The sequence below is a fragment of the Trachurus japonicus genome, chromosome 17 (genome assembly GCF_045865225.1).
Source record: "Trachurus japonicus isolate A0001 chromosome 17, Traja_1.0".
Classification (NCBI taxonomy): Eukaryota; Metazoa; Chordata; class Actinopteri; order Carangiformes; family Carangidae; genus Trachurus; species Trachurus japonicus.
In genome coordinates, this window is record NC_140923.1 from 14614215 (window position 1) to 14634178 (window position 19964).

The 19964-nt window shown below is 42.3% G+C and overlaps 1 protein-coding gene across 2 annotated transcripts in view; it reads left to right on the forward strand.

The window, feature by feature from the left end:
• Positions 1-262: 262 nt before the first annotated feature.
• Positions 263-19964, forward strand: part of LOC146970321 (netrin-G1-like) — a 79565-nt gene continuing 59863 nt past the window's right edge. Inside the window, exons 1-2 of one of the 2 annotated variants that reach the window (XM_085804432.1) lie at positions 263-844; positions 5285-5990. In XM_085804432.1, coding sequence (XP_085660558.1) covers positions 5745-5990 — 246 coding nt within the window. In that variant the 5' untranslated portion in view covers positions 263-844; positions 5285-5744. Of the gene's footprint in view, positions 845-5284; positions 5991-19964 lie in introns of those variants that run through there. The other variant, XM_085804431.1, reaches the window with a different exon arrangement.

The following is a 19964-nucleotide window of genomic DNA, read 5'->3' on the forward strand; positions in this document are numbered from 1 at the left end:
CACTGGAATAAAATCACTTATTTTTCCATTAATTCTAGAGGAGAGCTGCATTTCAAACAGGAAGGGGGAAGAAAATTAAGATCCAAAAGGTTCACTCGCCTGTTAGAATAAATGACTGTATTTGGAACAGACCCAAGGATTAACAACCGAGTGAAAATAAAAGGTAAAGTTGGGATTTAGCGGGAGTCAGTATTATCTTTAGGACCCGGCGGAGCACTCAGATGTAACTGGACATAGTGGCTCCGTTTGAGGAAGATTGCTTATCTCTCTCCTGCTCTCCCGTCCACAAGTCGGCTGAGCTGAGAAATCTATCCAACCGACATCCAAACGACCCCAAGAGTTACTCTCCACCGGGATTGATGTGTTTTAATACGCGCTGATGGACTCTAATGAATTTGGGACCACTGTGAATCCCCTAAGCCTGCACGTAAAGTATTTGTTGTGCGCCATTCCGATGAATGCTGCGCCAGGAGCAGCGCTGCGTAAAGTCAAACAGCTCGCGTGGACACCAGACGATACGCGACGGCGTTTGTAAGCGCGACGGGAGAGAGGGTCTGAAGGCGAGTGAGTCACGAAGTGTTTATTTGGAAGAAGAGGCTTCTTTAGTGAAAAGCAAAAGTTGAAAGTGAAGTTGGGACTGGGAGAAGACGGGAAAAAAACCGCTGTGCTCTGTGTGTGAATGCGCGCTCTCTGCGCATACGTCGCTTTTATTGATCCATCTGGTGGGAAATTAGAAGAATTTAGAGCGAGAAGCAGCAGCCGAAGGCATGTGAGAGTCTTTCTGCAACTACTCTGGGTAAATAACTTGTTGAATGAGCTGTCCGCCCCGGGAGTTCGTTTAAATGTGAGTATTGTTTGTGCTTTGACCGTTCTGACTGTGCATTTCCTTTTTTTCCCTGCATATCGCCACTTGTCTGATGAAGACAGTCATGACTAAATGGGCAATAACAGGGTAATTAGAAGAGGCTGTTTGACGGGCGGATCGTTGCCAGTGACCAGGTTTTAAGTGGGTTAAATGAATGAGGAATGAGCGGATGATATGAAAACACCACAGTTTTATAACCACGTTTGACCATCTTCTCTCTTTAAGGAGTTTTACTGTGTCTCTCTCCTCCGTGCTTTGCGAGATATTGGATGTTATAAATCTGAATGTGCACCGTTTATACTTTTATCTAAGGCTGTTATTTCAACTGCGCCCCATTAGCGCCGGTCTTAATGAAATAATGCCACTTTAACCTGTTGCGCAGCAGGTCAGTAAAGTCAGATCTAGGTGTGCCTCGCCTCTGCGCAAAATGTGACCCAGTAGGTACCGGACACAGCCTCTATTAATTACCTTAACTACCGCAATAGCTGTCAAATGGCTTCTTTATTTGCTTCTCAATTCACATTTGGAAAATGAAGAATTGCTGCACTCTGGTTGTATGAATGGTTTATGAATGTCCTGGATTTTTAAATGTTTGCAATACTCTGCGTTTTTGCATGTTAGTGGTTCAGGAGAGGGACTTTGAATAATACATGGCAGCAGATTTATGTGGCAGTGGTGTAGGCAGGCTGGCTGGCTGGCTGGCTGGCTGGACTCCACACTGAGGGACCCTCACATTGTCACCACATCAACCACATCCTCTCACGGAAAAAGGCTCATTGCAGACGTGCACAGCCTGCTTTTGTTGTAAATAGAAATGGAGGTAATGTGACTGCAGGTGCAGAGGTTAAAGGTGCAGCCCTGGGACATTAATTGTATGTTTTATGTGCTTAGAGATAAAGTGCAGCAAGGTTGCCACTGAGAGAGTCACAGATATGGTGAGGGGGAGGAAGGGGAGTGCAGAGCAGGACTGAGAGGCTGAATGAGGGATCCAGAGAGAGTGAAGGAAGGAGAAAAAGACAATCAGAAGACAATTGTGTGCCAGTACAGACATGCTTCCGTTTGCCAGCTGATCCCACTGTGACTCATATGGAAGGGTTGGTTCTTGGCTCGGAGAACGTTGGAAGCATTAACCCGGTTATTGTTGCACTCATCAGCCAGCCACAAAGCATCAGTCTGTTCAAACTGGCCGTGGATCAGAAGTTATTGGTTGGAAGTCAGCAAAATCAATAAACACAACAAGGCGGTATTGTATGTGCGCACATTTAAAAAAATCCCGACCAGGTGTTCGATACAGAAAAGGCAGGACAGTAAAATAGCAATTGTTGCAGGATAAACAGCGGGAGGATCAGTCAGCCCTGTCAGTGTTTTAAAAATCAATAAAGGTGCCATATTATTATCAGTGTTACAGTCAGTGTGGGGGCCCGGGAGCACATCTGCTGCCCTGTGCTGTGCTTCAGCACCATGGACAGCTCCTCTCTCCACATCGGCCCTGTGTGGGAGCCAAGAGGCGATCAGAAAGCCACACTCAGAGACAGAAAGCAAAGCCACACTTTAGCGGGATTACTATAAAATGAATGGAATACATCCGCCACGGTTTTTAAGAGTCTGGCTGGGAGTTTGTAACCAATATAAGCCACGGGGCACGGCTGCCTGCTGACTTTTAAAACACTCTGCCATGCATGAGCTGCCCAGGGGATGGAATGCAAGCGGACACAAGGGGGTGTTTCAGAGGCTTCAAAAACAAGTGAGGGAAAAGAGACGGAGAGAGAGAGAGAGAGAGAGAGAGAGGCAGGAAGAGAAACAGAGAGAGAGAGAAGTAAGGTGGTCAACCTAAGCTCTAAGCGCTCTCTCTCACTCTCTTTCCCTCCCTGCATACGGAGAGCTGCTCAAATATTGATGACTTTTAATATAGAATCTGACCTCATATTTTTTCCTCAGTGAAATTATGACATTCTTGAGTTTTCCCCCTGCATTCAGAGCGCCCCTGAGTATGAGCCAGAGACACAGGGGGCAGAGGGGAAACAAGGGAGAAGAGGATTATGCTGTATATTGCATTTGCTTCGTGTGAAGAATCTCATGTTGTCAGATATGAACTGGCAGCCAGGACGGCACGGAGGGAGATTATATTAATCAGTTATTATATGAAACAATCACACACGGGACACCTCTTTGAGTGATGTTTAAGGAATGACAACTAGTTGAATTGGCTTTCTTAATGGTGTCAGGTCGCTAATTGTCTCCTCTGCAGAAAGGCGATTTGTAACATTTTAGATTTTAAGCTTTTCCCTCAGTCACAGTCACCCTCAGTAACGCTCTGACGCCGAGTGATACCTGTCCTCCGAGGTTCACAGAGCATCCCGACACCTTCCTTTCATCTGTATGGATTTCATTACTCCAGGTGTCCATGAATTAAAACCAATATCCCCGTGGTTAGCTCCATTTGCTGTCGCTTATTAGCTTTGAATGTTCCCTATTAAATAAAAATAAGATAGGCGACCTCCACCACCCTGCTGCTGGTACCTAATTTGACTGTCTTTATAATGAAAGTCAACTTCGGTATTATGAAATAGGCCTTTATCTAGGTGTGTGTGCCTGTGTGTGTGAGTGTGAGAGAGAAAGAGAGCATGCAAGATGAGAGCGGTCCACCTCATGACGCATTTCTGATCAGGGGCTGACATATATATTTATGACATTTCATTTACACATCCTCATGAAAGAAATGGCTTATTCATCACTCGGAGCGTCAGACGTGTTATCAAATTTGTAATTGGCCTCTCTTCTTAGGAGTCTTGTTGATTGACATGAGCACATTTAAAGAGCCAAATTTCTCCTCTCTCTCACCCCCCCGTCCCCTCCCTCCTTCCCCTCACTAGTTTCTTCCTTTCTCTCGATAGAGGTCTGTCAAACGGAGCCCACCATCCACACCTCCTGACACGACTCACTTTGAAGGGTCTGTCGGGTCTGAAAAGCAGCACATTTAATTTCTCCGGCTCAGATGAACATCTTTCATTACAGTTGTGATGTATTCAGGCCCGGAGTCATTTTGTAAAAAAGGGGCATTAGGTTGGGAGAAGGGAAAAGCAGTAATTGCCTTAGATGTGGTCAAAACCTATTCAATTTTCAGGCCAAGACAAGACAGTCAAGTTAAAATACTGAATTCTAAGCTTTCAATGTGGCAGCACAGAGACCGGCCTGCATGCGTGCACAGCAACTCATTAAGAGCAAGTCATATCAAAACACTTTTCATTGAAATCTTTTCATTAACTAATGTGACTTGACTTGATAGCCCCCTGATAATGGAGTGATTTTTCCCACACGATTTCAACAGTGGCTCTTTCGGTTGAACATAAAAAGACTCTCCACACGCCTCAAGCCCCAGCTTACCTAGAAATGTTTTATTTCAGCAGAGAGCGGTGGAGAAGGGGAGAGAATAAAGCTGCAGACCGGAAACGCTCAGGTTTAGTTGCATGTATCAGCTGGGGAGGAATCTGGGCAGAGAAATTGAATGAATAACAGTAGACTTTTTCTTTCAACAAGTGCTGCTGAAGTGCCGTTGTGCGAGGCATTTTACCCCCTACTGCTTGAGCAGACGCACAGTGTGCTCACGGTAGACATTTTTAAAGCCTCAGATGACATTAGAATTAATGAAATGCCATACTACAAACTTGTAAGCAGTTGTAAACAAGGAACTGTATTATGTTTCTTAAAACTGTGCCCTAAATAGGCAGGAGGTAAATTTGAAATGAATGCGCATCTCCTAGGAACATTAACTCCTCTCCACTAAGGTAAAACCTCGGGCCATCCGAGGACTGCATATAGCTGCTCCAATTTATTTCCCCCACGCCCACATACAATTTTTACCTGAGACACGGAGATCGTGTGGGTCTCCGCTGACTGCTGCCAGGCACCATTACCTGACGAGTTAGGCCATTTGACTGATGGCTTGTGATAGCTCTGAAAAACCTACGATCCCTCAAATAGACCATTTCTGTCTCCCAATTTTGCTTTAATATCTCCCAAAACGCCTCTGAAGGCACTGGGACAAACAAAGCTCCACCTTTGGCTATAAAGGAGCAGGAGTCGGGGGAAAGCAATAACTTAAATGCAGTGACTTGACACATGGAAATGAGCCTTTTTGTATGAAAATCAAGTGGAGCTTAGGCTTTGCAGAGCAGACTTGATTTGAATTGTATACAGTGATTTTGGCAAGGTTATTATTGAGGAATACATATAAACAGCGGGACCCTGTGTTGTGTTTGTGTGTACATTATGGATGGGTGTGATAGATTATCCACCTCAGTGCCCTTAAACCACGTTGAGCCTCTGTTAATATTTTAATACAGTGTCTCAAGTGTTTCTGTGTGATGTGATCTATTCTATTTTATTCACCGCACTGTCTTTTTTCCTTCTGTCCTTTAGGATGCTGCTTGTGGCAAAAGAAAGAAACACAATTGACGAGAGATCAGGCTAAAACATCTGTCAGCCACTGACTTATGAGGAGTGTCGCTCCCCGCTGCTCATCACGTCTGACCGTCAGCTGACCCCTGCGCCGACGTTCGACACTTCTGGAGAAGCTCACTTGTTGACACACCTCATCAGCCAGGCGAAAGCGACGGCGGTCGAAGACAAAATAACTGAATGGAGGCTAATCGTTGCCCGAAGCTGCTGACGCCGAAGTAGCAACATGCTGCCACAGTCCCCGAATCCTTCAACGCACCGTTCAAAGCTGTCGTTCATTTAGAAACCTCTCAGTGACATCGCCATCTCTGCGACGAAGCAGCGGCTGCAAAAAGAAAGCGGCTGCACTCAGAAAAAAATAACAAAAACAGCAAAAGAAAAAAGTAGGGTTCCACAGAAACCACACAGAACAAGATCAGCGATGCTTTGGCCCATATTGTTCATTCTGCAAACTGTCTGCACCAGTGTGGCACATGCCATGCAACATTACCCAGCAGCCTGGGGACACTATGACGTGTGCAAGTCCCAGATCTATACAGAGGAAGGCGTGGTGTGGGACTACATGGCCTGTCAGCCGGAAGCCACCGACATGACAAAGTACCTGCGAGTGTCCCTCGACCCCCCAAACATCACGTGTGGAGATCCACCAGAAACGTATTGCGCTTTGGTGAGTCGTAACCTCGGCTGTCCCCTGATGGAGACAAATGAGGCTGGAGACAGGATCTCACAGCATACTGGGTCAGGGATAGAGAGCAGTACATAACAAGGCAACGCGCCACTGCTGCAGCAGAGATTAATGTACAGACACATCCAGTGTGTATTAGGATACAAGTGCTAACATGCAGCAGCACACACGCATGCTTTGACATACACACACCTAACTGGATGCTGACATGCATTTATACACTCCGATCCTGGGAATGCATTCAGACAAAACAGGCACAAGCAGAAGCAGGTGTAGAGAGAGACATGTGCACACCGCTATGCACATACACACTGGGAATAATACAGCACAAGAGTCACTGTCAGCGTTACACATTCACACAGACTCACAAAAGTAGAAACACAACAGGTTGTAGAGGATGAGTTACTGTGAACCAACACACTCTTCTGACCATATCTGTGTTGCTGAGTCAAATGAAAAGTGTCACAGTTTCCACAGTGCTGATGTTTTTCTTGTCAGATATTTTCCCCTGTGGATGGGAGACAATATTTTGGATACAAGAGAAAGAAAATTTACTTTTTCATTTCCGTATTCTTTTGGAAAAAGTTGCAAATCTTTGTAGAAATGTAACCAGATTTTCCTTCCTCCAACATGTCCAATTCTTTGCATACTTAAATCTTCTGAGGCTCTCTCTTTCTATTTTCGAAAATTTCTATTTTTGAATATGGAAATATATCAATATTCAAGCAGCTGGTCAAAAATAGTATAATGTTACACTCAATGATGCAATGTATATGCAAATGCACACACAGTCGTACAGTAGTTGTACACATGACTGCTGCAGCGTCCCATGAAACGCTATACAAATCATTTGCACACACACACAGAGGGAGAGAGGGAGGGATCAGAGTAAAGAGTGACAAGGTAATTGTACTGACACAGTTCATATGCTCTGCATGTTCACTGCAGCGTTTACAGTGCTGTGTTTTGTTGGCCCTTATCAACTGTTATCAACAGTGCAACCCCAGGTTGCATTTGTTTAGAGTCACACTCAAAGTAGGCAGCAAGAACCCACAGGCTTTAAAGCACTTTATTAGAAGTTGTGTGCGTGCCCACTGAGAGCTCCTGCAAGTAAATATTTACCAATTAAAATGGGCATCTTTAAAGGGAGAGTTTTTTTTTTTTATTCTTGCAGCTCCAGATGGCATTGAGACATTTAATGCCACTGTTGGATGAAAAAGGAGCCGGTCCCCAGTCGCGTGTGACGTCTTGCAAAGCTTTATATCAAAACAAACTGTAAAACCTTTATCAGCCCAGTAGATTATCCTGAATACACAACATTAACGTAACACAGGGAGCATAAAGAGCCAAAATAGAGACAAAGAGAGGCTCTGTGGTTGGACGGTTACTTCACTTCATCACAGTAATAGTTGGTAGTTAAGGAAACCTGGGTCATTATCCTGATCTGTTTTTGTTTATTTAGACATAATGTTATACTGCATATATGTATTTTCAACACATTTTATTCTGACTTCTATGGCATTATTTCTCTCTTTCAGGGTATACAGTAGATGAAACCCTACTAACAGCAAATTTGGAAACTTTATTATCTACCAGTTCTAAGGATCTAAGAAAACTGTATTACTCTAACCAATTACATTGGGTGCTGACAATAAAAAATGACAGTGATCCTTGGTCTAACAGCAGTAATGGTAGTGTCTACCTAGGTTTTGAGCGAGTGCTCACCTACACAGCACACCAGGGATGATGTGGTTATCCTGATTGTTCTGGTGCTGGGATATTGTCACATCAAGAGCTGATGTAATTCTCAGAGTTATGTGTTGTGGGACTTTAGCATCAGAGTTTGCTGTTGATTTTTTTTTTAAGCCAGGCTAGCACAGAGGTATTATGCTTAGTCAGGTCATCAGATTGAAACATCTCAACTACTATCGGATGGATTGATATGAAATTTAGTGAAGGCATTCATATTCCCAGAGCCTTCCTGAAAAATCCACTTACATCCATTGATATAAATCAATATCTACAAGAGCTGTCTGAGAAAAAAAAAATCGCCTCTGAAGGCTTTAACAACTTTGATGATTCTGTCACTTTTTATTTGGCATCTCATTGAGATTGACATCTGTGGTTTTGGGTGATGTGTTTTGATTGGACAGATTGCCATGTTCCCTCAGGCTGGGTTGAGGTTTGATGATGCCTTCACTTTCCACTTAGTGCCATCTTCAGGCAAAACATTCTGTTTCAGTCCAATAGTTTTGATTTCTAACCGAAAAAAACAAACAAAAATGTTTTAATATTGGTTGGCCAAAATCTTCTGACCTGGACTTTCCAAAACCTTATCGCATAGTGCAACTAAACAAAAAAAGTCCTTAATCTGACATCTGAAAGCAGTTGAAGCAGTTTGACCACCAAATTACTGATTTGACTAGAAGATTATGCAGTTTCTCATACTACGCTTACTGTCAGCGTGTCTGTCCCTGTCCGTGACATGGATCTGAGGTCACCATTGTCCAGATGATCAAGAACACAGGCTCCACCTGCACTCACTTAAATGGCTGTTGTGCGTTTGATCTGTTTACATTCTCAGCTGGCACACAGGCAGACTGACACCAGTGACCTTATCCACCGGTGCTTCCTGAGAGTTTGTTGGAGATGAGAGGAGCATGCAAATGAGCTCTTTTAGCCAATCACTACATTGCCTGCAGTTGTGAGCCCAGTCTAATCAGTTTCCTCAGGAGCTGGTTTGACTCATATTGGATGGTCAAAAAAAATCCTGGATGGCTCACCCCTCCTTTTGCTTTGGGTTCTCCGTCACTTGCAGGTTTTTTTTTTTTTAAGTCCAAACTGGGCTCTGCCAAATATAGTTTTGACAGAGTCTGTGCTCTTGAAAAGGGCATTAATCATTCAAGAATGGATATTTTACATCTTAAGGTTTGAGGTTGTTTCCTCTTTGGAGGAAATGGCAAAGATACCTTCAAATTTCAGCCCTGTTTTTTTCTTGAATGTTCAGGACACACGATAAAGAGAGCCCAGGATAAACAGTGTCTAGGACAGGTGTTCTGCATCAGGGAGTTAGCCCTGTTTTTTATTTTTAGCTGCAGACCTTCAGGGGTTCTTCAGTATGTGTTGGTATTAAGGCTGTTCTCCTGTGGTGCACTGTGGCACCGTCACTCACTATCATTCAACATCAGTATAGAGGCAGTGTGCAAGCATATAGTATATTGTAATATAAGAGCAAAGTCATGTGGTTGTATTAATTGATATATATTATAACTCTTGTTATTACGTGTAGAAATTCCTTCGTCATGCTTCCTGTTTTAATTAATGGAAAAAAAAGACATTTTTAATATTCAGCATTAACGCAAATTATCTAATTAGACCCATTTGAATGGTGGTAGGCGAAACAATTACTACACTATTGCACCACATGGGCCCTAATGAACAATAGCTGTTAATGCTGAAGAACGCCTGCTGAAAGACATCTGCATCTAAAAGCTCTCATAATCACTTTTGATATGGTGAACAGACATGAGAGTGTTTTTAATTACAGCACTTCTCTCACTCTCTAAAGTCTAAATCAGGTTGGCTTTGGGGGATTTAACGGCAATTCACAAAAGTGGCAGGCCATTACATAGATATTGAGAGAAGAGGTTTAATTTTCATGCACTTCACAGTCAAACCAAATCATTTGTAGTAGCCAAGTAATGGGCATGGACATGTTTATTCCACAAAAAATAAATAAGCATTTGGCAGATGGCTGCCACAGCGTCTTAAAATTTTCACCATCTGAATATGCTGGGTGAATAAATTCTGTTTTGTTAGGCAGACCACCATGTCAAGCCCCTCTAACTGTGGTTGCCGTAGAGGAGTAGTTTTTGAATCAGTGCCCTATACTGATTATAGAAACTTCTCACCCAGTGGTTTGGTGGTTTGGAAACATGGCAGGCAAACTCTGTTCTCCCACAGCATCTTCAGTGATCTGGCTCTGGATCGAAATGAATGAATGTGAGTCAGGTGTCATCGGCCCACATGCTCAACAGTATCTGCTGCCATGCTGATTCATCTGCATCATGTTGGCAATTGTATAAATCTGTGAGACTGATTCAGTAATGGCGTTGATTCCAGCTACTCTGAGTTTAACTGGGTTGATTCTTGTAATTCCTCTGAACTTTATTCAGTTTTCTCAGAATGGATGAAAGGAGTTTTGGCTGCCAGTTCACCACACGGCCCCCTCGGAGGCTTAGGGAGGAAAGACGAGTTGAGAGCTCCCACTAAGCTGCTCGGAGACTGCCACGTTATTGACAGTCAGTGCAGCAGACTTATCTTTGCTGGCAATGATGGGAGCCATTGTGAACTTTCAATCTGTGTCTTACATGCCCACAAGAACTGACGTAATCGACTTTAGAAAGAGAAATAGATTATAGAGCGGAGAAAGGGAAGCAACCTTTGCTGCATAGGCTGAGAGGTCATGGACAGAAACAGTGAATCTGCAGAATGCCTCGCACAATGTCTGTGTATAAACTGCTAACTAGTTCTGTATGTTAAACTCTTGAGGAAATGTAACCACTGCCTGAAAATTACACTCACAGTCCTGGACAGTTCTGGATGATGTAACTGGACTGATTGCAATGATTTTGGAAGCAAAGACAAAAAATGTCATCCTGCCAATAGAAGTGTCAGATCAGAAAATACTGTTAGAGAGAGAGCAGAGGTGGTTTTGGTTCATTCTCCCACGTTGTCATCAATCTTGTGGATTTCAGCCAAAAAAATCCCCAAAACCGCTGAAGCTTTGCTCCTTCAAGCAGCAAACAGCAGACAGATTGTTAGCAACTAGCCTGAACATGGCACCATGACTGTAACAGATAATGGCCCAGATATTTGTCACAGTTGAGGGTGACCAAAAACCCACCCACAAATGAACCAAAACACCTCCTCAATCAGTAGTTTGTGCTGTGGAGATCAGTGAATTGTGGTTTGAGAAACTCATGGATCGTCATTGTTTTTGCATTATCAGTGAAACCTGTAGTGAGCCTGGTCCTAACCAGTCTCTTGCCCTTGATTTCATTTGTGCAAAGAGACTTGCCACTCTCCAACTACTGGATCGGCCTTCACACAATCGCTAACATTTGGTCGTGACGTATGTAATGTGCGGAAACGCAATGAAGCTGCTGCACGCTGCAAACAACGACCATCCCCCATTGCAATGAGCAAAGCAAAGCGAGCGTGTGCTAGATGTCCATTAACGACAGCAGCGTTGCCACAACACAACAGGAAGGAACAAATGTCTTCGTAAACATCCATCTCCGCTGCCATTATGTGGGGACTACAACTTCCAACTTGGCGCGTAACCTTCAACATTTTTGTTCTCAGCCATTCCCTCTGTTCGCTGATTGCATTAGATTCTCTGGTGATATCTCTGTCAATATGAGAATCAAACTGATGACCTTCAGATCAACAATCACTTATTGTATACAGAGACAGAGCCAATCAGACCTTGAAGTGTGAGCCCAGCCTCACCAATTACAATCTAGAGCATAACTGTAGCAGTTTTTACCTCAAGAAGTTGGGGTTCCAGTCAGACTCAAAGTCTGACAAATAAACAATAAAGTAAATAAGGAGATCAACAACTGTACAAAAGAGTAACAGAATCAGAACCAGATAACCCTTTGCATAAAATAAATCCTAACACAATGAATAACTCAACCACAGCTCCAGTCAGTCAACTCATCAGTGCATTCAGAATTCCTCAATGAAAACACCACAGTTCCATAAATGTATCCGGTAACAAACGGGTGCTTGTTCAATTTGTGTGCGTGTGAAGCGAGTACATCTCCAAAGTTCAGTCCATAGTTTCCCGGTGTCGTGCCGAAAAGAGACAGCCTGGCGAAAAACAACTGCCCTTTCTCGGCGGGGTCTTGCTGAAAAGTGACTGTCCCCACTTCCTCAGGAATGCAAGGGGTGACATTGACCAGATTTACTGTACTTGCATCTGATGCCCTCTACTATCACTCCAGAAAATTCTGTGAATATCACCCTTTACAATCCTGAGTTACAGGGGGCAGTCACTTATCGGCGGGGGCTTGCCAAAATGTGACTGATTGCTGAAAAACGACTGCACCCTGTATCTCTCCAGTGATTTGGATGAATTAATTAATGCAGAAACTCTTGATGTCATATTAAATAGCAATTACATAACAACACATAACGACAAATTACTTATGTGCTAATTATCAAGGATCCACAACAAGTAGGCCTACAGTAAGTTGTGAATTTGTTCAATATCACCCCGTGCAATCCTGAGTTAGTGGGGGCAGTCGTTTTTCGGCCAGCAGTCTCTTTTCGGCACGACACCTGTCAACAGTCCATGTCATGAGTCCAGATCCACCCAAACAGACAACTCCAATCCGAATTTTTCACAGCCCACATACATTTCACAGCCAAACAAGAAACATCAGAATTTGTTTTACCTCCGGTCAGTGGTCTGTGTAAGTCAATCTGCGTCTCCTCGGTTTATGGATCTGCCTCCAGCGTCCCCAAAGGACACACAGGCCCAAAGGCTCTGCGCTCCTGTCCAGGTTAAAAAATTAGGATATGACGTCTCTCGCTGCAGACTTTATTCCGATGCCAGTGGATACAGAGTCCGGTTCTATACTTTCCCGTGGTAGGCAGACAGAACGGAAAATGTGCGCTAGGTGAGTAAATGAATACTTGAGTATGGCCATTGGCCTCGATGATTGTCGCCACAATGAATTTCACACCCAGAATTTGGATATGCCATGGATGGATATAAAATACAGTTAATGCAGTAGTGTCTTATCTAGTAAATAACTTCCTCTGTTGGTGCCAGACCAGTCGGAGCATCAATGTCATAACAGCAGTGTCAGTTTCTAGTGGCTGATACAACCAAGCAGTTCAGAGGTCAAAACTGAAACTGCCATTGCCCCTCTTTGATCTCTGCACCCTTCCCTTCTTGTTGAGGAGGGGGGGGATTCACTCATCCATATATTTGTTTGGAGACAGGGAACAGTTGGAGCGTTTAGCTTCCCGTCACCCCGGTGCCCTTGACTCTGTTCTGAACTGGCCCTGCCCAGCACATCATCACCGCACCACTGCGTACCAAGACACCGAGATGACATGCAACATGTCCCCTGACTCCAGGAGAAGGGGGGAGTCATCATTTATTCTTTCACTTGCCTGCCACCTCTTTTGTCTCCTGGCTTTTTAATTTCCCTGTCCCTTGTTTTCTGTCAGCTGATGATGCATAATATCCTGGCTTTGTTTGAACATGTGGAGGTTGAATGCTCCATATAAGGTGAGCACTTGACAGATAGAGATATGTTGGCATTATTCCCAGGGATCTGTGACAGGTTAATTCTTAGAGGGTTGTAAATACAAAGACAGATGAATTATGCATCGAGATATATATATATAAAAAAAGTGATGGGCTTTGTGGTTTGACTATACAGTCTTTCTGGACAGCTTAACATTTGAATGCATGTTTGCTGTCTGAAATTGAGTGCATAACTATATGCAGAAGTGTATTCAGGACTCTTGCTTCGTCAGCAAAAATGATAATAATTTAAGTTTTCCGGTTGTTGCACATAAACTGAAATCACACACTTTGTAATGCAAATGTTTGAAATGCACATACATTATTCTAACCCGTTCAAGTCACCTACTATCTGAACTGAAAACAGAGAGTTCTATGAACAGTTGCAGCTCAGTGCCGCTCTCACATTGTAAAGACCTTAGAGTGTACACTATCATATGATAGAGTCAAGTTACCTTGGCATGGCGTACTTCAAACCTTGATATTTTTGCGAGATGTTTGCCCACTATGTTTGATGTGATGAACCGAAAATGTGACACACTTTTCTACTTAACACAGCTGGGTTCGAGGCACGTTTAATTCAAACAAAACAGGGAGTAAGATTCAGTAGAACTATCGGAAGACATGGCAGTATCGTTATTACATGGCCAAGCAATGTTGCAACCCGCAGAATTTTATTTTCAATCTTGTGGAAATCCTCAAGCCTCCATTCACATCAGGTAGGTAGCTAGGTGAGGCTGAGATATGTGAAATCACGTATTTCGTAGTACACAAGATAGCACTCAAGGTATCCCCACTCAGTTTCTATGAAATATATAGTAGTAAGATTTGATCCTTCAAGGTTTGGTCCAGACTTAAATATTTTTGATCTGTTATCCAACAGATTTGAAATCCAGTTAAACCAATTACTCAGCAAGAATTATCCACCACATTTTACAGTGACTATTTGACTCTCATGAAGACACAGTCGTGATAAAACTCACCATTCAGAACACTTTTACATTAGTAAAAACATTACTTTTATATTACTACACATATTGTTGTGATACGGTAAGCTACTGCATGGATATTATGATCCCCAGAGGGTGGATCCTACTGATGTTGGATTGTGAAATCATAACATGGATATTCATGGATAAGAAAATAATACACCAACAACTATTCTATGTATTTCCATGGAATTTAAAGAGGTGCTAGTAGCTCATAGGTTTTCCTTTCTTCTCTTTCAACTACTTACTATTGAATGGATGGCTACATACAGTACATTCATTGTTACCAGAGGATGACTTGTAATGACTCAAACCTTTTAGCTTCATATGGTGAAAAATTTGCATCATCTGAATATTGAAAGTGTTGGTGTTTTAGTGGCTTCATGCACCATGGGAGGGAACCAGATTGGAAATTTTAACTCCAGCTCACAGAAATCATGTAATGTGTTATCAGTGAACCAAGCACAGTTCAATTATTTTACCATCCAACAGCCTGTTCCCAGCCTTGTCTTTAGAGTATTATCTATTTAAAAGTCAGTTGGCGTTCTGGATGGTTTCAGGTAGTTATTAATCAGTTATAAAAAGCTATACTGTACGCAGCAAAAGAATCTTGCGGCACAAAAAACTGGGACACTGTGTGATATTTGGACATTTCTACTTTTTACACAAAAGTTTGCCTAACCTTGCTCCAGGTTTTGAAATAAGCAAAGTGGAAGTGAATCGACTGAAATCCCCACTTCTCATCTCCTCAACTCAACATCAATAAACTTTACATAGAATATTAAATCGTCTTTGTTCCCTCTAGGTTTGAATTTAAAAACAGGGTGACAAAGACGAATCTCGTTAGCATTTGCTTGAGGTCCCAAATTGCAGGAGATAAGATGGTATTTTGGAATGATTCAAAGGAAATCCTATTACCTCACGAAATGACTCAGCATCCTCTCCTCCTCATCGTTCAGCCACATTTAACTAATTTGATGCAGACATACATGCCAACGCATTTTTGTCGCTTCACTGGCAAAGGCATATTACAAGCATGAATGTTTCATCTGTGAATCACCATGTTTGTCTTACACCTCACTACACAGGAAAGAATTTGTTACTTCAGTGTGTGTGGTGCCTGTCAATACCGGTGAGACAGCAGTTCTTAGAGAGTGACAGTCATGAGCTTTCAACGAAGCGCTTTCCTAGAGATGACGTTGTAGTGACCCGTGAAGTTAAGTTACTTTTAGTTTGAATTCTCCCTGAGAGCTTCCTGTGCCTCCTGTTTTTGTCATGTCCAGTGGCGTGTTTAGGGAGTGGTCTTGGGTGGCACGGGCCACCCCTGAAATATGATTGGCCTCCCCATGTGCCACCCCAAAATATGACGGGCTATATGCCCAGTCAGAGGCATTTTATACATTGTATGCTTTTGTCAAATAGAAATTTCTTTTTCAAGAATAGAATATTGAGGTTTTCTATCACAATTGTATGTTGCCACTCCTGTATTGTGACTAGTTTTTCTTGCAGTGTTAGTAATTGAGGTTTTGCTGACAAAACTGGTTATGGCTGCAGGCACTCATGCTCTAGCTTCATGCCACCCCACCATTAGTCAGTGCCCCAGTTGGGCCATCCCTATCAAAAATGTCTGGACACGCCCCTGGTCATGTCCACCTCAGCTCTTCTTTCTTTTCAATAATGAAATAAGAGGGTAACTGAACTGTCCACATTGTAATTTTGGAAATAAAAGGGAATTCCTTGACCATTAAATTGAATTCTTTTCGCTTTCATAGTCTTCAGTGCTTGCATGTCCATTCAGCCTCCTTTTACGCTTGACAAGCTGAATGGGATTCTTGTAAAAGATACAGTAATTGAATTACTCAAAAGCTATTTGGCAGCCCGGTTCTCGGTTGCTGCCCAAAAAAAAAAAAAAAAAATTCAACTTGGCTCACCCATCTGCCAAAGTTATGTTATTTTATTATTTTTTTTCTTTAGCAGCGAAGTGCATGTGAGTGTGAAGGACTTCCCCTCCCTCAAGACACTGTCTGTAATTTTTGCCAGTCTGAGGAGTGTCAAGCAATCAGGCAGTTCTCTCATGGGAGAAGAAGGCTTTGAAAGCCTTAACTTGAAAAGTAGGTGTTGGTGCTCGGCTACAGATCCTGTCATCTTTTAAAATGTCTCATTCACCCATTTAACATTCAACATAGATCATGATCTCTCTTTGAATATTATATAATTATTATATTATAGCCTACATTAACAGACATTTATATTGCAGTGCCCTTGTGTAGAAAAAGAACATTTTGTATATGATGTTAAATTGCTGTCTTTCCATGAGTCAGATAAGAAAATGAATGTTGTATCTAAAACATGGTTAGCTTAGCATAAAAACAGGAAGTGGAGTGAAATAGCTAGCATATGACTTTCTTCATCTGCCAATTCTTCCAAAGCTGTCTAATACATGATCTATCATTTTTATTTACCCTTGAAAAACAGAACTGTAAAAAACAAAGTTTCACAGTTAGGCTACTCAGTGAGTCATTTTTCCATCCCCAGTGCTTCTATGTAGCATCTGTTGCTAAAGCTTGGACGTGTAACTTACAAACTTTAGCAACTATGTGAGGGCATAAGCTCAATTTAGCATAAAGAGCAAAAAAACCTGTATTGTCTCCGGGCTGAAAACCAACCTTGTAAGATTGGGGCCGCTGCCCCGGTGTCCCAGCTCTCGTCTCTGCGGCACTGCGACACAAAGGCCCGTAATCTCTTGTTTATGAGGGATTAAACTACACATACTCATCGTAACGTCGTAGCCCATATCTTATTGGCCTAACGTTATTTACCTTTACTTTATTGATTGATTTCTCGCCTGCTTCGTTGTAAACAAATGCACATGGGATCAGGCGCGTAGGCAGGAGTGGGCCTGGCCGGGCCAGTGCCGCCCACACGAATCACTGGCCCGCCCGTCCACGTTTCATAAGAAGAAACATTTCATTGATTAAATTAAATTAACTGCAGTTAATCGACCGTTTTCAATGGGAGTTGTTCTGTGAAATATAAACAAACAAAGCGGATAGATGTAGCGGATCTCTGTTTAAAACGTTGGTGCAGCCAGCAAGGGAGAGAGGAGGTGAAAAGAGACAATTACCTGTTGTATAATACTGGACTCAGCCATGTAGCACACTGTAAATGCAAACAATGTCCTGACTAAAGCTGAAATAGTGCATTTAACTCAATTCATACTAGTTCTTTAAGTTTACTTTATTACACAGAGTTTTCTGTACTTTTTACCTGCATACTTGTTTATTAAGTCTCGTGCACTTGGTTTTTCTGAGTTCGTAGTATGGTTTGTGGTATGAGACTCAAGTAAACAGAGCTGTGTGCTCCAGTGCGCATGCCCATGCAAGCCGGTAGAGGCCATGCACAGTACAGCCGGTGCTTTCACGGAAGGATGGATCTAACGTTTATTTCGGTAAGTGTAAAGCTTTTGTTTATAATCTTGTCAATATAATTTAATTTTTGGAATGAGAATTGTTCGAATAAACCAGCCAACAGCCCCGACTTTCTCTTCCGAGACCGGTGGCATGTTAGCATCATGGTTAGCATGTGTGTGTCTGCGCGCGTGTTCACAGAGCAGGTGTTAGAAAGTTCAAAAACGAGTCCGATAAAAAAGTGTTGTGACTCGGTCTAAACGGTGTGGTGCGAGCCCCCATGTAGTGTAACATGTCCCCCCTGTTCCTGCACCAGCCCTGTTGCCTGTTAGCAGCTAATTTAGCAGCTAATTTAGCTGTTTTTTAACGGCCATGGAGGGGGCGGCTCCGGCTCCGCAGATCATGGCTGTTGCCCCGGCAACAGGAGCCTCGACGTACTTTTCTAAAATATCATGATATCATGAGCCCCACACTCGCAGCCTCACTGTTTGCTCTGGGTGCAAATCCAATGCTAATCAGATATAGTAACATAACCAACTAAATAGGAGAGACAGTTTAGTTTCAGCTGTTATTCGACTATCAAAGGATGATCATGATGATATGAATAATAATTGCAGTATTTTGATCAGTGCTGATACCATGGCACTGAGTGACTTCACCCTGTTTGTTTTATTTCATGCAGGTGGTACAAGACCCTGGTAAACAAAACCAACAAATCAACAGAAGAAAAGAGACAAGGTGGGTAGCCTACTGTACTGCTTTCATTTAGAAATTCAAAAATGCTGTCTGTTTTATGGCACTAATTTGAAAACATAATGGAAAAAATATTAATCAGTTCATCAATTAATCTTTCTTGGATATGACACAACACATGACTGTTAAAATTGTACTTATTTAATAATTATCTTTACATTTATTTTTTTCTCCATAGCCTATCTTAGGTGGTGTCTCTGGCAGTGAAGTTGGTGGCAGTTTGAAAAGAGGTACGCTCGGTCACCAACACTGTTGACTATGTTATCATGTGACAGTCAAATAGACTATTGGCGTTAAATGACTACTATGATGGAGTAAACAATCCTTTGGATGTGTTTTTTTGTTTCTTAAGGTGTTTGCCGAGTTCTACAGAGTTGCCAGTGAAAACCTCAAGAAAGACCTCTACGAAGCTCTGGACCACCATACTTCTCGTCTCACTGACCTCTTCAAATCCAGAAAAGGAGTTGTCGGCCAATCACCTGATCGCCTCCTCCCAATACACAAGTAAGTGTTGTAAGTGCTCCTGCTACCTCTACTACTACTAAGTAATTCTTAAAATTCAATGTTGTTACTCGAGCAAATGCCTACCTGCACCTGGACTTCTAACAGCCACAGTCCAAACACATGTCTTAAAGTTCTCAGGCACCGTGGCTGATTTCAAAATGTACAGGAATTTTTCAAATTTTTTATGCTTTTTGTTAGGACTTTGTGCTGAAATGCAGCCATATCTTCCTGCTCATAGTCTTTAAAGAGAGCTCTGTCAGACAATATTCCAGAGTGCTAGTTTTTTCTATGTGGTTTTAAAGTGTGATTCCTGTGGACACTTTGATTACATGAATGAACACACTATAACCGTGGGTAATAACATCCTACCTAAATTTATTTGTGTTCTTTTATTTTGATTGCAGGATTCGGACACTGCAGATGACTTCACCCAGGTGCCTGTTGGGGTTCTTAGAGTCTTGACTGAGGACACGCCTCCAGTGATTAACAGCATTGCAATCATCCTTGAAGGAAACATTGTCATGGATGAGGTTCCCATAACCTCTCAAGCACTTTGTGTTCTGTTGGCGGCTTAATATATGCACTCCATCTGGATTAAAGGTATGAAGAACACATTTGACTCCATCCAGAAGATAATGTTGAACCTCGGACAACAAAAGCTCAGTCCAAAACTGCAAACATTAAAACATGCTCTTGTGGGCTAGATGTTGTGGCTAGGGATAGCTATACTGGTTGTCTACATAAGTGTGGTGTGTGAATGAGTGCAAGTATGATGGGGCTGAACAATTAAACAAAACATTATTGAATGTTTTATGCATTTATTTTTTTACTGAATTGAATATTATATTTTACTTACATCTTTTTTTTTTTTAATTTTGATAATGAAACTGTGACAGAATACCGGTACTTTTTTTTTTTTTTTTCTGTGGAGCTACAGCTCTACATATTGTATTCTCCAGAAATAAGAAAATATGTT